The sequence below is a fragment of the Populus alba genome, chromosome 18 (assembly GCF_005239225.2).
Source record: "Populus alba chromosome 18, ASM523922v2, whole genome shotgun sequence".
Lineage (NCBI taxonomy): Eukaryota > Viridiplantae > Streptophyta > Magnoliopsida > Malpighiales > Salicaceae > Populus > Populus alba.
In genome coordinates, this window is record NC_133301.1 from 15,320,695 (window position 1) to 15,335,512 (window position 14,818).

At 34.7% G+C, this 14,818-nt stretch overlaps 3 protein-coding genes across 6 annotated transcripts in view; 2 read left to right on the plus strand and 1 right to left on the minus strand.

Moving 5' to 3' along the window:
* The window catches only part of LOC118042650 (mitochondrial outer membrane import complex protein METAXIN-like), a 69,222-nt gene extending 58,259 nt beyond the window's left edge, over positions 1-10,963 (minus strand). Inside the window, exons 1-6 of one of the 4 annotated variants that reach the window (XR_012168692.1) lie at positions 9,903-10,963; positions 8,927-9,261; positions 8,671-8,745; positions 8,258-8,510; positions 7,814-7,973; positions 7,202-7,564 (exon numbers count right to left, since the gene is read on the minus strand). Coding sequence is in view for 1 of the 4 variants with exons in the window: in XM_073406329.1 (XP_073262430.1) it covers positions 7,371-7,564; positions 7,814-7,973; positions 8,258-8,275 (372 nt within the window). In the remaining 3 variants the exon portion in view is untranslated. Of the gene's footprint in view, positions 1-7,201; positions 7,565-7,813; positions 8,511-8,670; positions 8,746-8,926; positions 9,262-9,902 lie in introns of those variants that run through there. The other 3 variants (XR_012168691.1, XM_073406329.1, XR_012168693.1) reach the window with 3 other exon arrangements.
* LOC118042648 (uncharacterized) lies at positions 2,580-5,512 on the plus strand. The gene is made up of 2 exons (XM_073406437.1): positions 2,580-2,779; positions 3,362-5,512. Exon 2 carries the CDS (start codon positions 3,738-3,740, stop codon positions 5,364-5,366), a length of 1,629 nt encoding a protein of 542 aa, XP_073262538.1. The 5' UTR covers positions 2,580-2,779; positions 3,362-3,737; the 3' UTR covers positions 5,367-5,512.
* Positions 10,964-11,597: 634 nt separating the features above from the next.
* Positions 11,598-12,307, plus strand: LOC118042651 (large ribosomal subunit protein uL11). Its single transcript, XM_035050359.2, has one exon. It carries the CDS (start codon positions 11,657-11,659, stop codon positions 12,152-12,154), a length of 498 nt encoding a protein of 165 aa, XP_034906250.1. The 5' UTR covers positions 11,598-11,656; the 3' UTR covers positions 12,155-12,307.
* The last annotated feature ends 2,511 nt before the right edge of the window (positions 12,308-14,818 follow it).

The window sequence follows — 14,818 nt, forward strand, 5'->3', positions numbered from 1 at the left end:
AAGAATGAATATTAAATCTAACAGATAAAAAACTTTAATTAAAAAAAGAATAAGAAAAAAGTCAATGACAATAAAAAAAAATGAGGACCAAAGTTGATATAAAAATAAAATTAAATCAAATTATAAGAAATAAAATTAAAAATAATTAAAAATAAAATATATAAAAATCAAAAGTTTAATAATCAAATTTTCATCATCTATTTTTTCCAAAAAGATATTGAGATTAAAAGTATTATTATAAAAAGAAAGAAAGAGATTATACATATAATAAAGATAAATGTTAAATGTATAGCTCAGATATTGTGAATTATGTACTAAAACTAGCTTAAGAGAGGGGATGGGAGACCGTTGCCATCATGCAGTTTTGCACAGGAGAGGGGATGAATTATATATATTAAGATATGGAATTCTTTAAAACAACTATGCAGTTTTTCCAAGAGGTGGGCCCGTGAAGTCCTCTATAAATGAAAGCCTTCACCTCCTCGCTAGGTGTCCTCTATAACAAATATTAATTGATCCAACCTTCCCTCCTCTTGGTTTATATTCTGATATTAAGATGTTGACGGTACTGTTACTCATTCTGATGCTTTCCCTGCAAGCATGGCATCCTCTTGCTTGCTTGGAGGAAGAGATGATCGCTCTGTTGCACCTCAAAGATGCTTTTAACTATCCCAACGGCACCTCCCTTCCCTCCTGGACAATAACCCACGCCAACTGCTGTGAGTGGGAACATATTCTCTGCAACAGCAGTACAGGTCGAGTCACCGTGCTCGATCTTTGGTACGTGAGGAATGAGGAGCTGGGAGATTGGTACTTAAATGCCTCCTTGTTCCTTCCTTTCCAACAACTCAAGGTTCTCTACTTGTCCGGTAATCGTATAGCTGGTTGGGTTGAGAACAAAGGTTTGCTCTCTTAAGTATTACAAAATATTTATATTACTTTTATTTTCTTAGAATTAATCAAATAAGGTGTTGTTTAATTAGTATCATTAATTTTAGTTCTCCACAGTCAGTAATTCATCATCGAAGAAATAGAAATCATATCTAGTAACAAGGTGTTGTTTAATTCCACAACATATATTATTAAATTGCCAATTTTATTATAATCATTACATAGACATAGACCGTTACTTTAACAATTACTCTTTTTATTTTCACTTTCACCATCTCAACCTTCACTGTAACAATTACATGCCTCTTAATCGATCATAATTAAATTACTCCAATAATATCTTTTTTATTGTTTACCTAAAGTCTTTATTTATTTATTTATTTTATTCAGGTGGTTATGAGTTACACAAATTGAGCAATTTGGAGTACCTTGACTTGGTATATAATAGTTTCAATAACAGTATTCTATCATTTGTGGAGGGGCTTCCATCTCTTAAAACACTATATTTAGATTATAATAGACTGCAGGGGTTAATAGACTTGAAAGGTTAGTTTTTTAATATACTATTATTTTTATAAATATTAAATTTAATTAATGGAATTATCTATTAAATTTAATTTCAAAAACACAATTAATGAGTTTTATTTTTTATATATAAATATAAAGAATCTCTGACTAGCTTGGAGGACTTGGGTTTTGGGCGGTAACAATATTACTAAGTTGGTAGCCTCAAGAGGTAATTAGCAACACATTCACATTACCTACCTGGCTGGTAGCATCATGAAGATAATATTAATTATTCTTGTTTCTTCCCTAACTAACTTACAGGTCCAAACAGTTTGAGTACTCTATGGCTAGAAAATATCACAACCTATGAAAGTAGCTTCCAGTTACTGCAATCATTACGAGCATTCTCAAACCTCACAACACTTGGTCTGAGCTTTTATGATTTTAAAGGAAGAATATTAGGTGACGGTAAGTTATATATTTTACATATAGTGATGTTTATATATTTGGGTTTAATTGGAAAATTCAATTTGCTACTTTTAAACAAACAGAGTTGCAAAATTTAAGCTCCTTGGAAATGTTGTATCTGGACGGTTGTTCTCTAAATGAACACTCTCTTCAAAGCCTTGGAGCACTGCCTTCTCTAAAAAATCTATCATTGCAAGAATTTAATGGGAGTGTACCTTCTGGAGGTAAATTAACAAATTTCAACTCCACTATGACTTATCATTAATCATTTTATTTTTCTCTATACCAGCTACAATTAGGTATCTGTATAGATTTTCTCTTTTATGTTTTAGCAACCTACTGAACAAGTCTTGGAGAGACAATTAAATCTCAAATTTAGAAATTAACTCAGTTGAAATCTTTATTATTTTAAAATTCTACCATCCATTTAATATAAATAATATTTCAATTTAATCCCCCCTCTCTCTCAACACTAATTCAGTGTAATATAATTAAAATGATAGCATAAATAACAATAATTTCTTTAATGAAAAGGTAACTTCATACATAGAGAGTGCTATTTTTAGGAGGAGAATAAATTAACAATGGTGTATTTTTATTTTTGGGTCAGACGTATAAAAATTTTTTCTCTTAAATGGACAATACAATTTCTACACTTACCTGATGTTTTTCGTTTCTTTAGCCATGATTGATAAGTAATGAGTTATTTCTAATTTTAATTCTTTCTACGCTATACAATTTCTTGTTTAATTGATCGTGACAGGTTTCCTTGATCTCAAGAACTTAGAATACTTGGATTTGAGTTACAATACTCTCAATAATAGCATCTTCCAAACCATCAGAACGATAACCTCTCTTAAAACTCTAACGTTGCAGAGTTGTAATTTAAATGGCCGAATACCTACAACCCAAGGTAATGTTAGGTTGATGACTCTTACTATCTCTCTCTCTAGGTCATATATTTTCTATTAGACACTCAAAGTTTTATTTTTTTTTCTAAATTATAATGTGATTAAGCTTATGTAACTTAAATCATCTTGAAGAGCTATATATGTATAGAATTTCTCTTTTATGTTTTCGCAACCTACTAAACAAGTCTTGGAGAGACAATTAAATTTTTAAATTTAGAAATTAACTCAATTTAAATCTTTATTATTTTAAAATTCTACCATCCATTTAATATGAATAATATTTCACTTTAATCTTGCCCCTCTCTCAACACCATTTCAGTGTAATGTAATTAAAATGATAACATAAAAAACAATATAACTTCATATATAGAGAGTGTTATTTTTAGGAGGAGAATAAATTAACAATGATGTATTTCTATTTTTGGATCAGACGTATAAAAAAGCCTTCTATTAATTGGACAATACAATTTCTACACTTACCTGATGTTTTTCATTTTTTTAGCCATGATTGATAAGTGATGAGTTATTTCTAATTTTAATTCCTTTTACGCTAATATAATTTCTTGTTTAATTGATCGTGACAGGCTTCCTTGATCTCAAGAGCTTGGAATACTTGGATTTGAGTTACACTACTATCAATAATAGCATCTTCCAAGCCATTGAAACGATGACCTCTCTTAAAACATTGAAATTGGAGGGCTGCAGTCTAAATGGTCAAATACCTACAACCCAAGGTAAGATTGATCACTCTTATTCTCTCTCTAGGTTATGTATTTTCCATTGGACACTCAAAGTTTTAAATTTTTCTAAATTATAATGTGATCAGGCCTATGTGACTTAAATCATCTCCAAGAGCTAGATGTGAGTGACAATGATCTTAGTGGTGTCTTGCCTTCATGTCTGGCGAATTTGACTTCCCTTCAACAACTATCTCTCTTTTCCAATCACTTGAAGATCCCTATGTCATTAAGCCCATTATACAACCTTTCAAAACTCGAGTCTTTTGATGGTTTAGGTAATGAGATATTCTCAGAAGAAGATGATCATAATCTAAGCCCAAAGTTCCAGTTAGAGTCCCTCTATTTAGGTAGTATTGGACAAAGTGGTGCATTTCCCAAATTCCTTTACCATCAGTTTAGCCTGCAATCTTTGTATCTTACAAACATCCAAATAAAGGGAGAGTTTCCAAATTGGTTGATTGAGAACAACACATACCTACATACACTTTATTTAGAAAATTGTTCTCTTTCGGGTCCATTTTTGTTGCCAAAGAATTCTCATGTGAATTTGTCATTCCTAAGTATATCCATGAATCACTTCCAAGGCCAAATCCCTTCAGGAATCGGGGATCGTTTGCCAGGGTTAAAAGTCTTAGAGATGTCTGATAATGGTTTCAATGGAAGCATTCCTTCCTCGTTGGGTAACATGAGCTCGCTGCAAGGGTTAGACTTGTCCCACAATGTTTTGACTGGAAGAATACTTTCGAACAACAGTTTGCAAGGGCAGATCCCTGGATGGATATGGAATATGTCTTCTCTTGAATTCTTGGACTTATCAGGGAACAATTTCTCTGGTCGTTTACCACCTAGGTTCAACACTTCTTCAAATTTGAGATATGTTTATTTGTCTAGAAATAAGTTACAAGGACCGATCACAATGATATTTTATGACTCCTCTAAGATATTGGCATTAGATCTTTCCCATAATAATTTAATTGGTACAATTCCAGAATGGATTGACAGGCTATCTAACTTGAGATTTCTACTCTTGAGTTATAACAATCTTGAAGGTGAAATCCCAATTCAATTATCCAGGTTGGACCAATTAACCTTGATTGATCTTTCTCACAATTATCTTTCTGGTAGCATCCTCTCTTGGATGATATCTACTCAACCTTTTGATTTTGGGTCCTCATCACAACAATCCTTCGAGTTTACAACGAAGAATGTATCCCTTTCTTATAGAGGCAACATTATCCGGTACTTCAAAGGAATTGATCTCTCATGCAACAATTTCACAGGAGAGATTCCTCCTGAAATTGGAAACCTCAGTATGATCAAGGCATTGAACCTTTCGCACAACAGTTTGACTGGACCAATTCCACCAACATTTTCAAACTTAAAGGAAATAGAGAGCTTGGATCTTTCCTACAACAAATTAGATGGAGAAATCCCACCTCAACTTACTGAACTATTTTCTCTAGAGTTTTTCAATGTGGCACACAATAATCTGTCCGGCAAGACTCCTGCGAGAGTTGCACAGTTTGCCACGTTTGAGGAGAGTAGCTACAAGGACAACCCTTTTCTTTGTGGAGAACCGCTACCCAAAATATGTGGTGCAGTTATGCCACCATCACCAACGCCAACTTCAACGAACAATGAAGATAATGGTGGCTTCATAGATATGGAGGTTTTCTATGTGACCTTTGGGGTTGCATACATCATGGTGCTGCTGGTAATAGCTGCAGTTCTATACATAAATTCATATTGGCGACGAGCTTGGTTTCACTTTATTGAGGTGAGCATTAACAATTGTTATTATTTTCTGGTGGATAATCTTCCCATTTTATCCAAGTTTGGGTTTTCATAGCCTTGATGGTACCAAGACTTGGTGCATCGTTGTGTATTCTAGTTTTAAGATTTAAACAAGTTTAAATGCATGCTCAAGCAATGTTGTATTAATTTATACAATTCCATTCGGTTTTGTGGGTTTTTATACAGCGAGAGCTTTTTCAATTCAATGAGTTTTTACCTTCCTTGTATATTACATTATCACTTGATTTTTACCAATGATCAATTCAAATTTACAACACAAATATCCAAAAATATTTAATATTAAAAGGAATACATTACAACAAAAATATCAATTCAAATTTATTTCACTGATTGTATATAAGCTTGTGAGTATATAAGCTTGTGAGCATTTAGATAATCTGCTTGATCTACAACTTCAGTAACTGAGAGTATTGAGCTGTCTTAGATTGATTTTCCCAGCTAATATCAAAGGGTAATGTCAAGAACGAATCCCTTCAGGGCCGACCCTTGCCTATATGGCACTCCCCGGCCACTTGAAATGGATGACCACCCGGTACTGAGCAAATTAATGAATCAAAGCAGTCTCGAGATTCCACCTAACAATTCATCTCCACTGCTGAATACTCTAATCTCAAACGTCCAGCATATGCTGCAATGCTTGATTAAAGTCATTTGATTACGCTTAGACTAGGCATTGGATGTTCCAAAAGTGATGTACAGAAAACTAGAAAACCTTGTATTTGATATCATTAGCTTTCACCTCGAGGTAAAAAGAAAAACTAGCATGTTAGAATCTTGAATTACCTCCACTTCCACTTGCTTAAAACACTGACAAATCAAAATACATTTCTTCTCTTCCTAGCATGTCCTTTAGCTTTATCATATTTTCAGCTGCAATTGCCATAACAAGGAGAAAGTTAAGAAAGCAAAGAAGGGAGCATTAAAAAACTAAACTGGCCTTATTTGTTTCATGAAAGCCACTTTTCTGGAAACAACTTTCCTATGTTTCATAAACTATGAAATTACAAGGTCCCACTAGGGAAAGACAAATAGATATGGAGTCGCGTTATGAGGCAATTTCTGCATAAGTTCTAATCGTAGATTGGGTTTTGTCAGATTCCAAGTGAAGTCTGTTCAGAAACTAAACATCGTTATGGCTTAGAGGACTATGGAAAATGATTTATGGCATCCCTTAAAAACTTAAAAGGTGTCTAGTGCATTTTATCTCAATCCACCAATATTCCCCCTGCATTCCCTCCTTGTGTTCTGAAAAAAAAAAAAAAGTTATAGCATTCTCTCTGGAATGAACTGCATTATTTTACAGCAAATGCATGTAACAATCCAACAACAATTTTCATTCTACAGAAACATACTCATGCGAGGGTAAACTATACATTTCTATCAGCAAGATTGAGCTCCTTGCTCAAGCTATTAAGAACACAACTTACCATTCAACATTTTGGCTGGAGTCATCAACCAGAAGATATAATCCCTCCGAATGCATTGTTCAATGGCTGAAAGAGGCAACCAAGTATTCTACTTTTCCACATCTATATGCAACCAATATTTGATGTAACCTTCTCTTACTGAATTTGCTATTGGTTCTGCAGAGGGATATGCAGAATATGTTAAGTAATGGGAGAATGCCATTGCCAAGTGCTCCAGAGTTCTAGCAGAAACAGGAAGAAGGAATTGGAAGTGAATCAATGAGAATGAATGAGTGCTCACGGGGTGATTTTTTTACAGTGGATTCAAATTCAACAACTACAAGGGCTATTTCCTGCAGCACGGAGAGTTTCTGAATTTTCATGATTAGAATCCAACTACTTTGGCCACAATTTCCTCTGAAGTCTGAACCACCTATCACTGTGCTTATGGAAATGTTCATAATTAACAACCTACAACTGTTGGATGATTATTTTTCAAAACTTTTACATGGAATACAAGAATGAAAGGTAAAAAGGAAACTATCTTTCTCACAGTGATGTCCATGACTGAATTGTCATGAGGAAAAAAATTGTCAAGGAAAATACAACTTTGTCAAAAAATGAATGCTTCTTCAGTCATAACTGAAGCCTTCATCTTCATCTTCATCTTCATCAACCTCCACCTCAGAAAAATCATTACTGCTCATGACAGATAGAAAGACTAAAACTGCAACTACCTGTGTTACTAGAAAGTATCTTGCCCTTCTTCTGAAAGTTTTCTCCTCTTCTGTCCTTTCCCTCTTGGGTTGCTTCTTAGGTTTTGAGCCTAGTGAGAAAAACACACGAAAATAGTTAGAAATTCTATTTGAAAGAAAAGAGACATGGATGGTACCTTTTGACCTCTTATTTCCCAATAGCTTTTATTTTTCTTGAAGCATCTTAAACAACAAATTGTTAGTTTGATGATGACTAAAACATGATCTGTAGGCTGGTTTGGTTTAGTAAATCCACAACTCAAGACACTATCAGATGACCAATATAATATTCACAAGAATAAAAGATGAAAATATCTTGCCTGAATTTGAAGGACGTCTTGTTGAAGTTGATGAAGCATCTGAAAGGAATTGCGGGACAGAAGAAGACGATCCAGCCTCCATGAAATCTGTCTTAAGTTTTTCAGCATATCGTATGAGATTACCATGCTCCAAGAGTGCACTTTGCAGCATTGATGATTCCTAATGGCATGGAACACATAAAAGGATAAGAGTTGAAAATATTTGACAAGTGAAGCAACAAACTCAAATGCTTTGTGCCAAGACAGAATAACAATAGCAAATCACGTGAAAATCAAATAAGTAGAAACTATGTTAACAGAAAATGGTTTCAAGAGAGTTTTTAACTGGAAAAAATAAAATTGATGGTAATGTGTTTTATAACAGCATAGATTGCTGTAGTGTTCTTGAAAGAAATTAGAAGGACTTGATTGTTAGATATTTACAGCAAGGCCACATGTAATCACCATAGCGATGCTTGTCATCAGGGCATTCAACTACAGAAAGTGAACGGTAATGATGTAATTGTTTTTGCACCATCATCCCAGGTCATGTATTACCACATTTTCAGCTGTAAATAATTGTTCTCGCCATACAAATGCCAGCATTCAGCTCTCACAGGTCACAGATCAAGACAACTGGTAAAGTGACTCACAGGAAATGCTTGAAGAGTGAAAAGGACATACATGCCCAAGGAAATATGCGTCCAAACTAGATGGCCTGCACAAACAGAAAAATGAAGTTGGGTGTATAATCAATGCATAGTCAAGACCTCAAACTTAAAATTTGAATTCAAAACATAAAAACCAAAATATCTTTAGATGATTTCAGGTAAAAAATGAAAAATATATATATTAACCACGATATAAAAAAGAAACACCTTTCAAAAAAGTAATGTGTGATCCCCTAATGTGGTTGACAAAGCTCCATATGCAATTTTCGCTCTCTTGTAGATCTATCCATAAATTAAAATAAAATTATTGCAAGGCCATGGTCAAGGAAAATTAACAGAAAATGAAGCAATATATAAACGGGTAAAATCATTCCACAGGTGTATGCTTTCTAACACCAGTGTATGTGCGCAGATTTGATATCAACAAGTTGCAGAAAAATATCATAAACAATAGAAGTGTAACCTCTGCTTCCCTTCGTTCAGCATTTTCTTTAGTTATCCCAAGTCGCTGCTTAACAACGTGCACTTGTTTCATTAATAGAGCCTTTCCTATCAACCAAGGGAGGCCAGAGTGATAAATTGTTCGGGCAGAGGTTCCATCAGACCCCACCCAGAGTTCATACATGATTGCATCTGCAAGCCAGGTGCTAACCATCGCTTTCCTTGATATCCATTCTGGGAAAGAGCTGAAGTCAGTGTCCAAATCAACAATACCATCTTCCTTTAAACTTTTGATTACCCCACCATTCTCGTCATTGTAGGCCACATAAGTGCCTGATTCAATATATGGAATTTGATCTCCAACAGAAAGTCAGATAAGTGTTTTGAAGACAATTTTGATATTTGCATTATATATTTGAGAAAACAAACATATATGACAACATGAACAAAGCATGCACACATTAAAAACCAGCTGCCATTTCTTGTCAATCAAAAAACCAATATCCATCAAAAACAGTCCTGGTCATGCAGATCCAATCTTGAATGCTAATTACTAACTCCTTCCCTATTATGTATGACCATGGCCTTCTTTTAAGACAATATGTTAGCCTCATTTATTCCGAATACTCGCCATACACCGAGTCCCAAAACACACTAAAATTCCCACTGAACAACAAAATACCAACTTTCAGATATCCAAAAGAACTCAGTTAAACGAAAGCATAGAACTCAGTTAAACTGAAAATGATCACAGCCCATCTTAACATGATCAAATTCACATTCATTCTGTGAAAACAACTCTGCTAAAGAAATGAGTTATGTTTTCTTAGTGATTCAGGCCTATCAACACATAAAAGAAGAAAACTTCAACAAAATGGAAACAAAGAAAACAAACACAAGGTAAACTAGCAGGGACAAAAAAAAGAAGCAGAAAACCAGAACAACAACTTACAAACATGAATAACATTAAATGAAAATAAGAGCCCAAAAAAGAATACCTGAATCAGGGAAAGTGTTGTTGAAAACCAAATGGAATGGAAAGTTAGAAAATTTGAGGTAGATGAAAAGAGGCAAGCAGATTGGACAACCAGTTGGGAGACCAAAACTGGGTTTCCTTGCAACAAGAGTATACTCTGCTCTTTCTTGCATCTCTCTTAATCTTTAGTGTTTTTGCTGATAATTCTCTTTTGGCTTCAAAGCTTGAGAGAGTGGAAGGTTCTTGGTTTTCTTTGATTCTTGATGGGTAAAGGGTTTTTCAGGCACCGAACAATCAGAGAGAAAACGCAGAGGAGGGGTTTGGGTCGTTAGATCCATGTCTAGCGTGGGTTAGGCCATCTTGGTTATTTTTCTTGTAAGAATAGGTTTGCTTGTTGGAACTCACTCAATTTGGGTTTTATCTTTGGGTTTTCGAGCCTTGTTCTCTGCTTTGCTATCAAATTCATCTCTTCAATCCAATCATCGTGCCATTTCTCAAAGCAAAGATATTCTAGAGGTCATGACACGAATAACATTTGGAAGAGTTTTTAGCATTGTTTTAAAATCTGGATTGCTTGGAGGATACATCCAGGTGTGAATTGATCCGGTTTGAAGAAACAAAAATTGGTTTATCTGGTTAAAAATTGCTTGGAGGATACATCGCGAGCAGATTTTTGGTGGGAGAGGACACTTGGAAGGAAGGAAGCAAGTTAGGTAGCAATCCAAGATAGAGCAGCCTACAGCAGAGTGCTCAACCCAACAACTGCAGAAACTAGCACGAGAGACCTCTTCATCCTCGCCTCCATTTTCTTCTCTGTTTGAGCTACTTGGAGAAAGTGCTATAAATTCCTTATAAATTTTTGGAATATATGAAACGTATGGATTTTCCTTAGACTTGCTTACATATATGCGATTGAATCGAGCATAGAATTAATTATGGCTAAACTTATCGGAGGACGCATGATCAAAGGAAAAGAGAGAGGAAAGAATCATGGGGTGGCATGAATGATTCCTATTATGTGTTCCTAAAACACTTGATACACACACACACATCATATTATTTTAATATGGATCTTTGGAGACAAATGAGAGGCCAACCTTTTGTTACCTAATATTTACTTAATGCAGTGCTAAGATCAAGTCATCTCATGATCAAAAGAAAAATCGAGTCATCTTGCTTTAATTAATAATAAAAAATAAAAAACACTAAAAAGGAGGGGGGTTTTGGTGTTTTTAATTATTATTTTTTAATATTAAATTTATTAGAGATTTTATGAAGTTATTCTACACTAATAAATCGGATTGCTAATTCAATTGACTTAAAAAAAGAATTTAAGTTAATAAAAAATTATAATTCAAAATCTATTTCCATTTGTTTTTTTATAAAATTATTTTTATTTAATAATTTGAGTCACAAGTTTAATAAATTAACCCTAATTGATTCATGTTATTTTTTTAATTAATATTTTTTAAAAAATATTTTTATTTTAAAATATAAAATTGATAGACTCAAACTAACTAAAATTATTTTTTTAACTCGTAATTCGAGTATTTATTTTAAAAAGGGAAACAATCTCAAAAAAATAAAAATCCAACAGCTTGTTTCCTTTAGTCCGATCAAAGTCCAAGAAAAAACCCATCTTTTAGGGCTAGAAACGGTATTGCACTCGCCCAAAACCCTAGCCGCCACTATATCTATATAAACCGTCTATTTTCTAGAAACCCTTTGATCTCCCTCTCTTTCCATCAGGCAGCAAGCAGCAACAGAGAAGCAAAGATGCCGCCGAAGTTTGACCCATCTCAGGTGGTCGACGTTTACGTGAGGGTAACCGGCGGCGAAGTCGGTGCAGCCAGTTCCCTCGCTCCCAAAATCGGACCCCTCGGACTTTCTCCCAAGAAAATAGGAGAAGACATCGCCAAAGAAACCGCCAAGGACTGGAAGGGCCTCCGTGTCACCGTCAAGCTCACCGTCCAGAATCGTCAGGCCAAGGTCACCGTTGTGCCCTCAGCCGCGGCTTTGGTTATCAAAGCGTTGAAGGAGCCAGAGAGAGACAGGAAGAAGACAAAGAACATAAAGCATAATGGGAACATCTCTCTTGATGATGTTATTGAGATTGCTAAGGTTATGAGTGTGAGATCGATGGCGAAGGATCTGAGTGGTACAGTGAAGGAAATTTTGGGGACTTGTGTTTCTGTTGGGTGTACTGTTGATGGGAAAGATCCAAAAGATTTGCAGCAGGAGATTACTGATGGTGATGTTGAGATTTCTGAATGATTGAGAAATTGTTGCTCTTTTGGGTTTTTTAAAAGTTTCCGAAAGATCTCATTTTATGTTTTTGTCTAATTTTATGGTATCTGGATGCTTAAGGATGTTTTCTACGGTGATTTACTACTTTATTATCGAGGGTATTTTTGCTAGTTGTGTTTACTGTTTTGTTTGGTCATTTGTTTTTTTTTTTTTTTGTGTTTCTGTTTTTTTTTCATTTTATTGAATTTGGTTATCTGATTTGTTTTGTGCTGGGTGTATGATTCTACTTGAAGAGTTATGTGCTTGTGCCTAGGTAAAGATGGAAGCTTAGTGATGGAGAATTTATTTAATTTATGTCTTGGGATAAAAATTATTCATATTTTAGGCACTTCTTTGATCTCTTTTGATGAGTTTTGTTCGAGTTATAGGACGAGGACGGATGGATGAAAAGTAGAATTTTACGCATCATTTGTTTTTTTTATTTGATAGATAGAACTTGCATTATCCTATCTACATGAGCTTTTCAGATAGGTTTCTATCCTTCATTTTCCAATCTTCCGGTGGTAAATGTGTATGTTTGTAGATTCAGCTTAGCGATAGACAAGAATAAGTTATAATGAATGCAAGAGTTTGCTTGGAATTGTTTAGCTGTTTTGGTTCATAGGGAAAATATTTCTGGAGGAATAGAGAACTTGTGCGATTGACTGACTTTTTCACCAATTTGTGAAAGCTAATTCTCTCTGGAGTTTGAATTTTCTGTTGCATCCAGTTTTAGTTTTAACTTACAGCTTATGTCTCAACTGTTTTTAGATTCTTTGCCTCGTAGCTTTATGTCTAGTTTGATCATAATACTAGAGTTTCATTTCTTCCAAATCCATGTGACATTGTCTGTTCCATCATCCTCTGTGCTTTGTTTATCTCATGCAGTCATGCTATCCTCTTACGGAATAGTATTTATCAAGCTGTAGAAATGGGGGTTAATTTGCGCAATTAATTGCAGTACATTCTATGTAATTGGGAGTATGATCCCCCTGATAGATTTTTCTTTTATTACCTGAAATTCTGTTTCTGCCTTGTAGATGTAACCCAACATATTCACTAACTTGTGTTTAAATAGCAATTGATGTGTAAATAATGCCTCTGCCAATTGGACATATTTTTTTCAAGGAAATTCTCTTGTGCTATGATCGGTTCTTGTCGATGAATGCAATGATACAAGAGGCAGTTTACCGGTGAATTTGACTGATGTAGTATAGATCAAGAAAGAGGCGATGCCTATCTGAATAAATTTCCTATGTATATGCTGCAAATTCACTACTTGAGTAATAATAAAGAAACAATTGTTAGTCAGCTTTAGTCTATTTGCTGCTTAGGAAAGCCAGTTCTCGGTAGTGATAATCCAGCTTCGCTTTTGTTTAGGGAAAGCCATTTCTCTTCTGTGTGTATTTTCGCTGTTTTATTTGCTTCTACCTCTACAGTTTATATATATCATCATTTTTGTTTGGATGCTTTACCATGGTACCTTTTCTGCTCGGTTGACTGCCCCCATTGCATGGTATTTGCCTGATTTGATTATTCCTTGTATAGATGAAGTTATTTTCCTGTGTCATCAGCTGACTCAGTTGTTGATGCTCCGAATCTCTCAATTTTCATACTGTGAAGTTATATCATCATTATTGTTTGGTTCGAGGGAAGAGATTTGTGCTGGATTTGTGGTAGTGGATTCGTTTAGATTAAACAGATTTATATTCAATTGGTAGAGTAACGGTCAGCTGCTTGATTCCCTTCCATTTCCTGCTCCCAACTAATGCTGCTATTCAGGAAATCTTTTGAAGAATCGCGTAGCTTTTAACTGAGCCACCAACTTTCTGGCATCTTCCCGACCAACCACCAAAGCCCGCAGCATCACCATAATTCTACATAGCTTTGAACTGACTAAGCTCATGTGTTGGGATTAAGGGGACTTCGAGCATCTGACGTCCATCACATGGTAATCTAGCGCGCCTCTTGGCCCATGGATAAAAAATCACCCCTCCTTTTTTAGCTGTTCTTTCATTTTGATCTTCGAGCCTTGAAGATAGAGATCGAGGAGGGGACCTCTTATTTGCCCATTTGATTATTATCAGAGTGGAGCAAATCGCAAGATGTTAGCCATAGTGGCTAAGGTTTCTTTAGTTCTATAACAAAGTTGTAATAAGGGTTTTTTAATCATTAAATAAAACATACTATAAATAAAAGATAGTTTTTTTTTTCGTATCAATATGAGAGTATAAAATATTATGAACTTATAAACAGTATAATCTCTAAAAAAGCTTGTAGAGAAGTAGACAATATAGTTTTTTTTTTCGTGTCAATATGAGAGTATAAAATATTATGAACTTATAAACAGTATAATCTCTAAAAAAGCTTTTAGAGAAGTAGACAAATAACTAACTACAAATTAAAATTAGAATTCTCAATCTCAAAAGTGAGCCTATGTGAAGATACCACGCTGCAACAAGTTTATTGTAATTTGGAAGGGCCCCATCACTCTAGAATAAAACGACTTATTTCATTGAGTATATGCAATTCTAAAGTAATGAGGGAACCATCTCAAAGTTTTCTCCATCTTCTAGCTTCTATTTTGCTTTAGCACCGAAGGATTTACAGCATCAAATTAGTTCGTGTATTGTCTTTTACTTGCACGAACTT

What these genes read in the sequence shown, in the direction of transcription:
- LOC118042648 (XM_073406437.1), top strand. Translation starts at nt 3,738, where the DNA reads ATGTCATTAAGCCCATTATACAACCTTTCAAAACTCGAGTCTTTTGAT.
- LOC118042651 (XM_035050359.2), top strand. Translation starts at nt 11,657, where the DNA reads ATGCCGCCGAAGTTTGACCCATCTCAGGTGGTCGACGTTTACGTGAGG.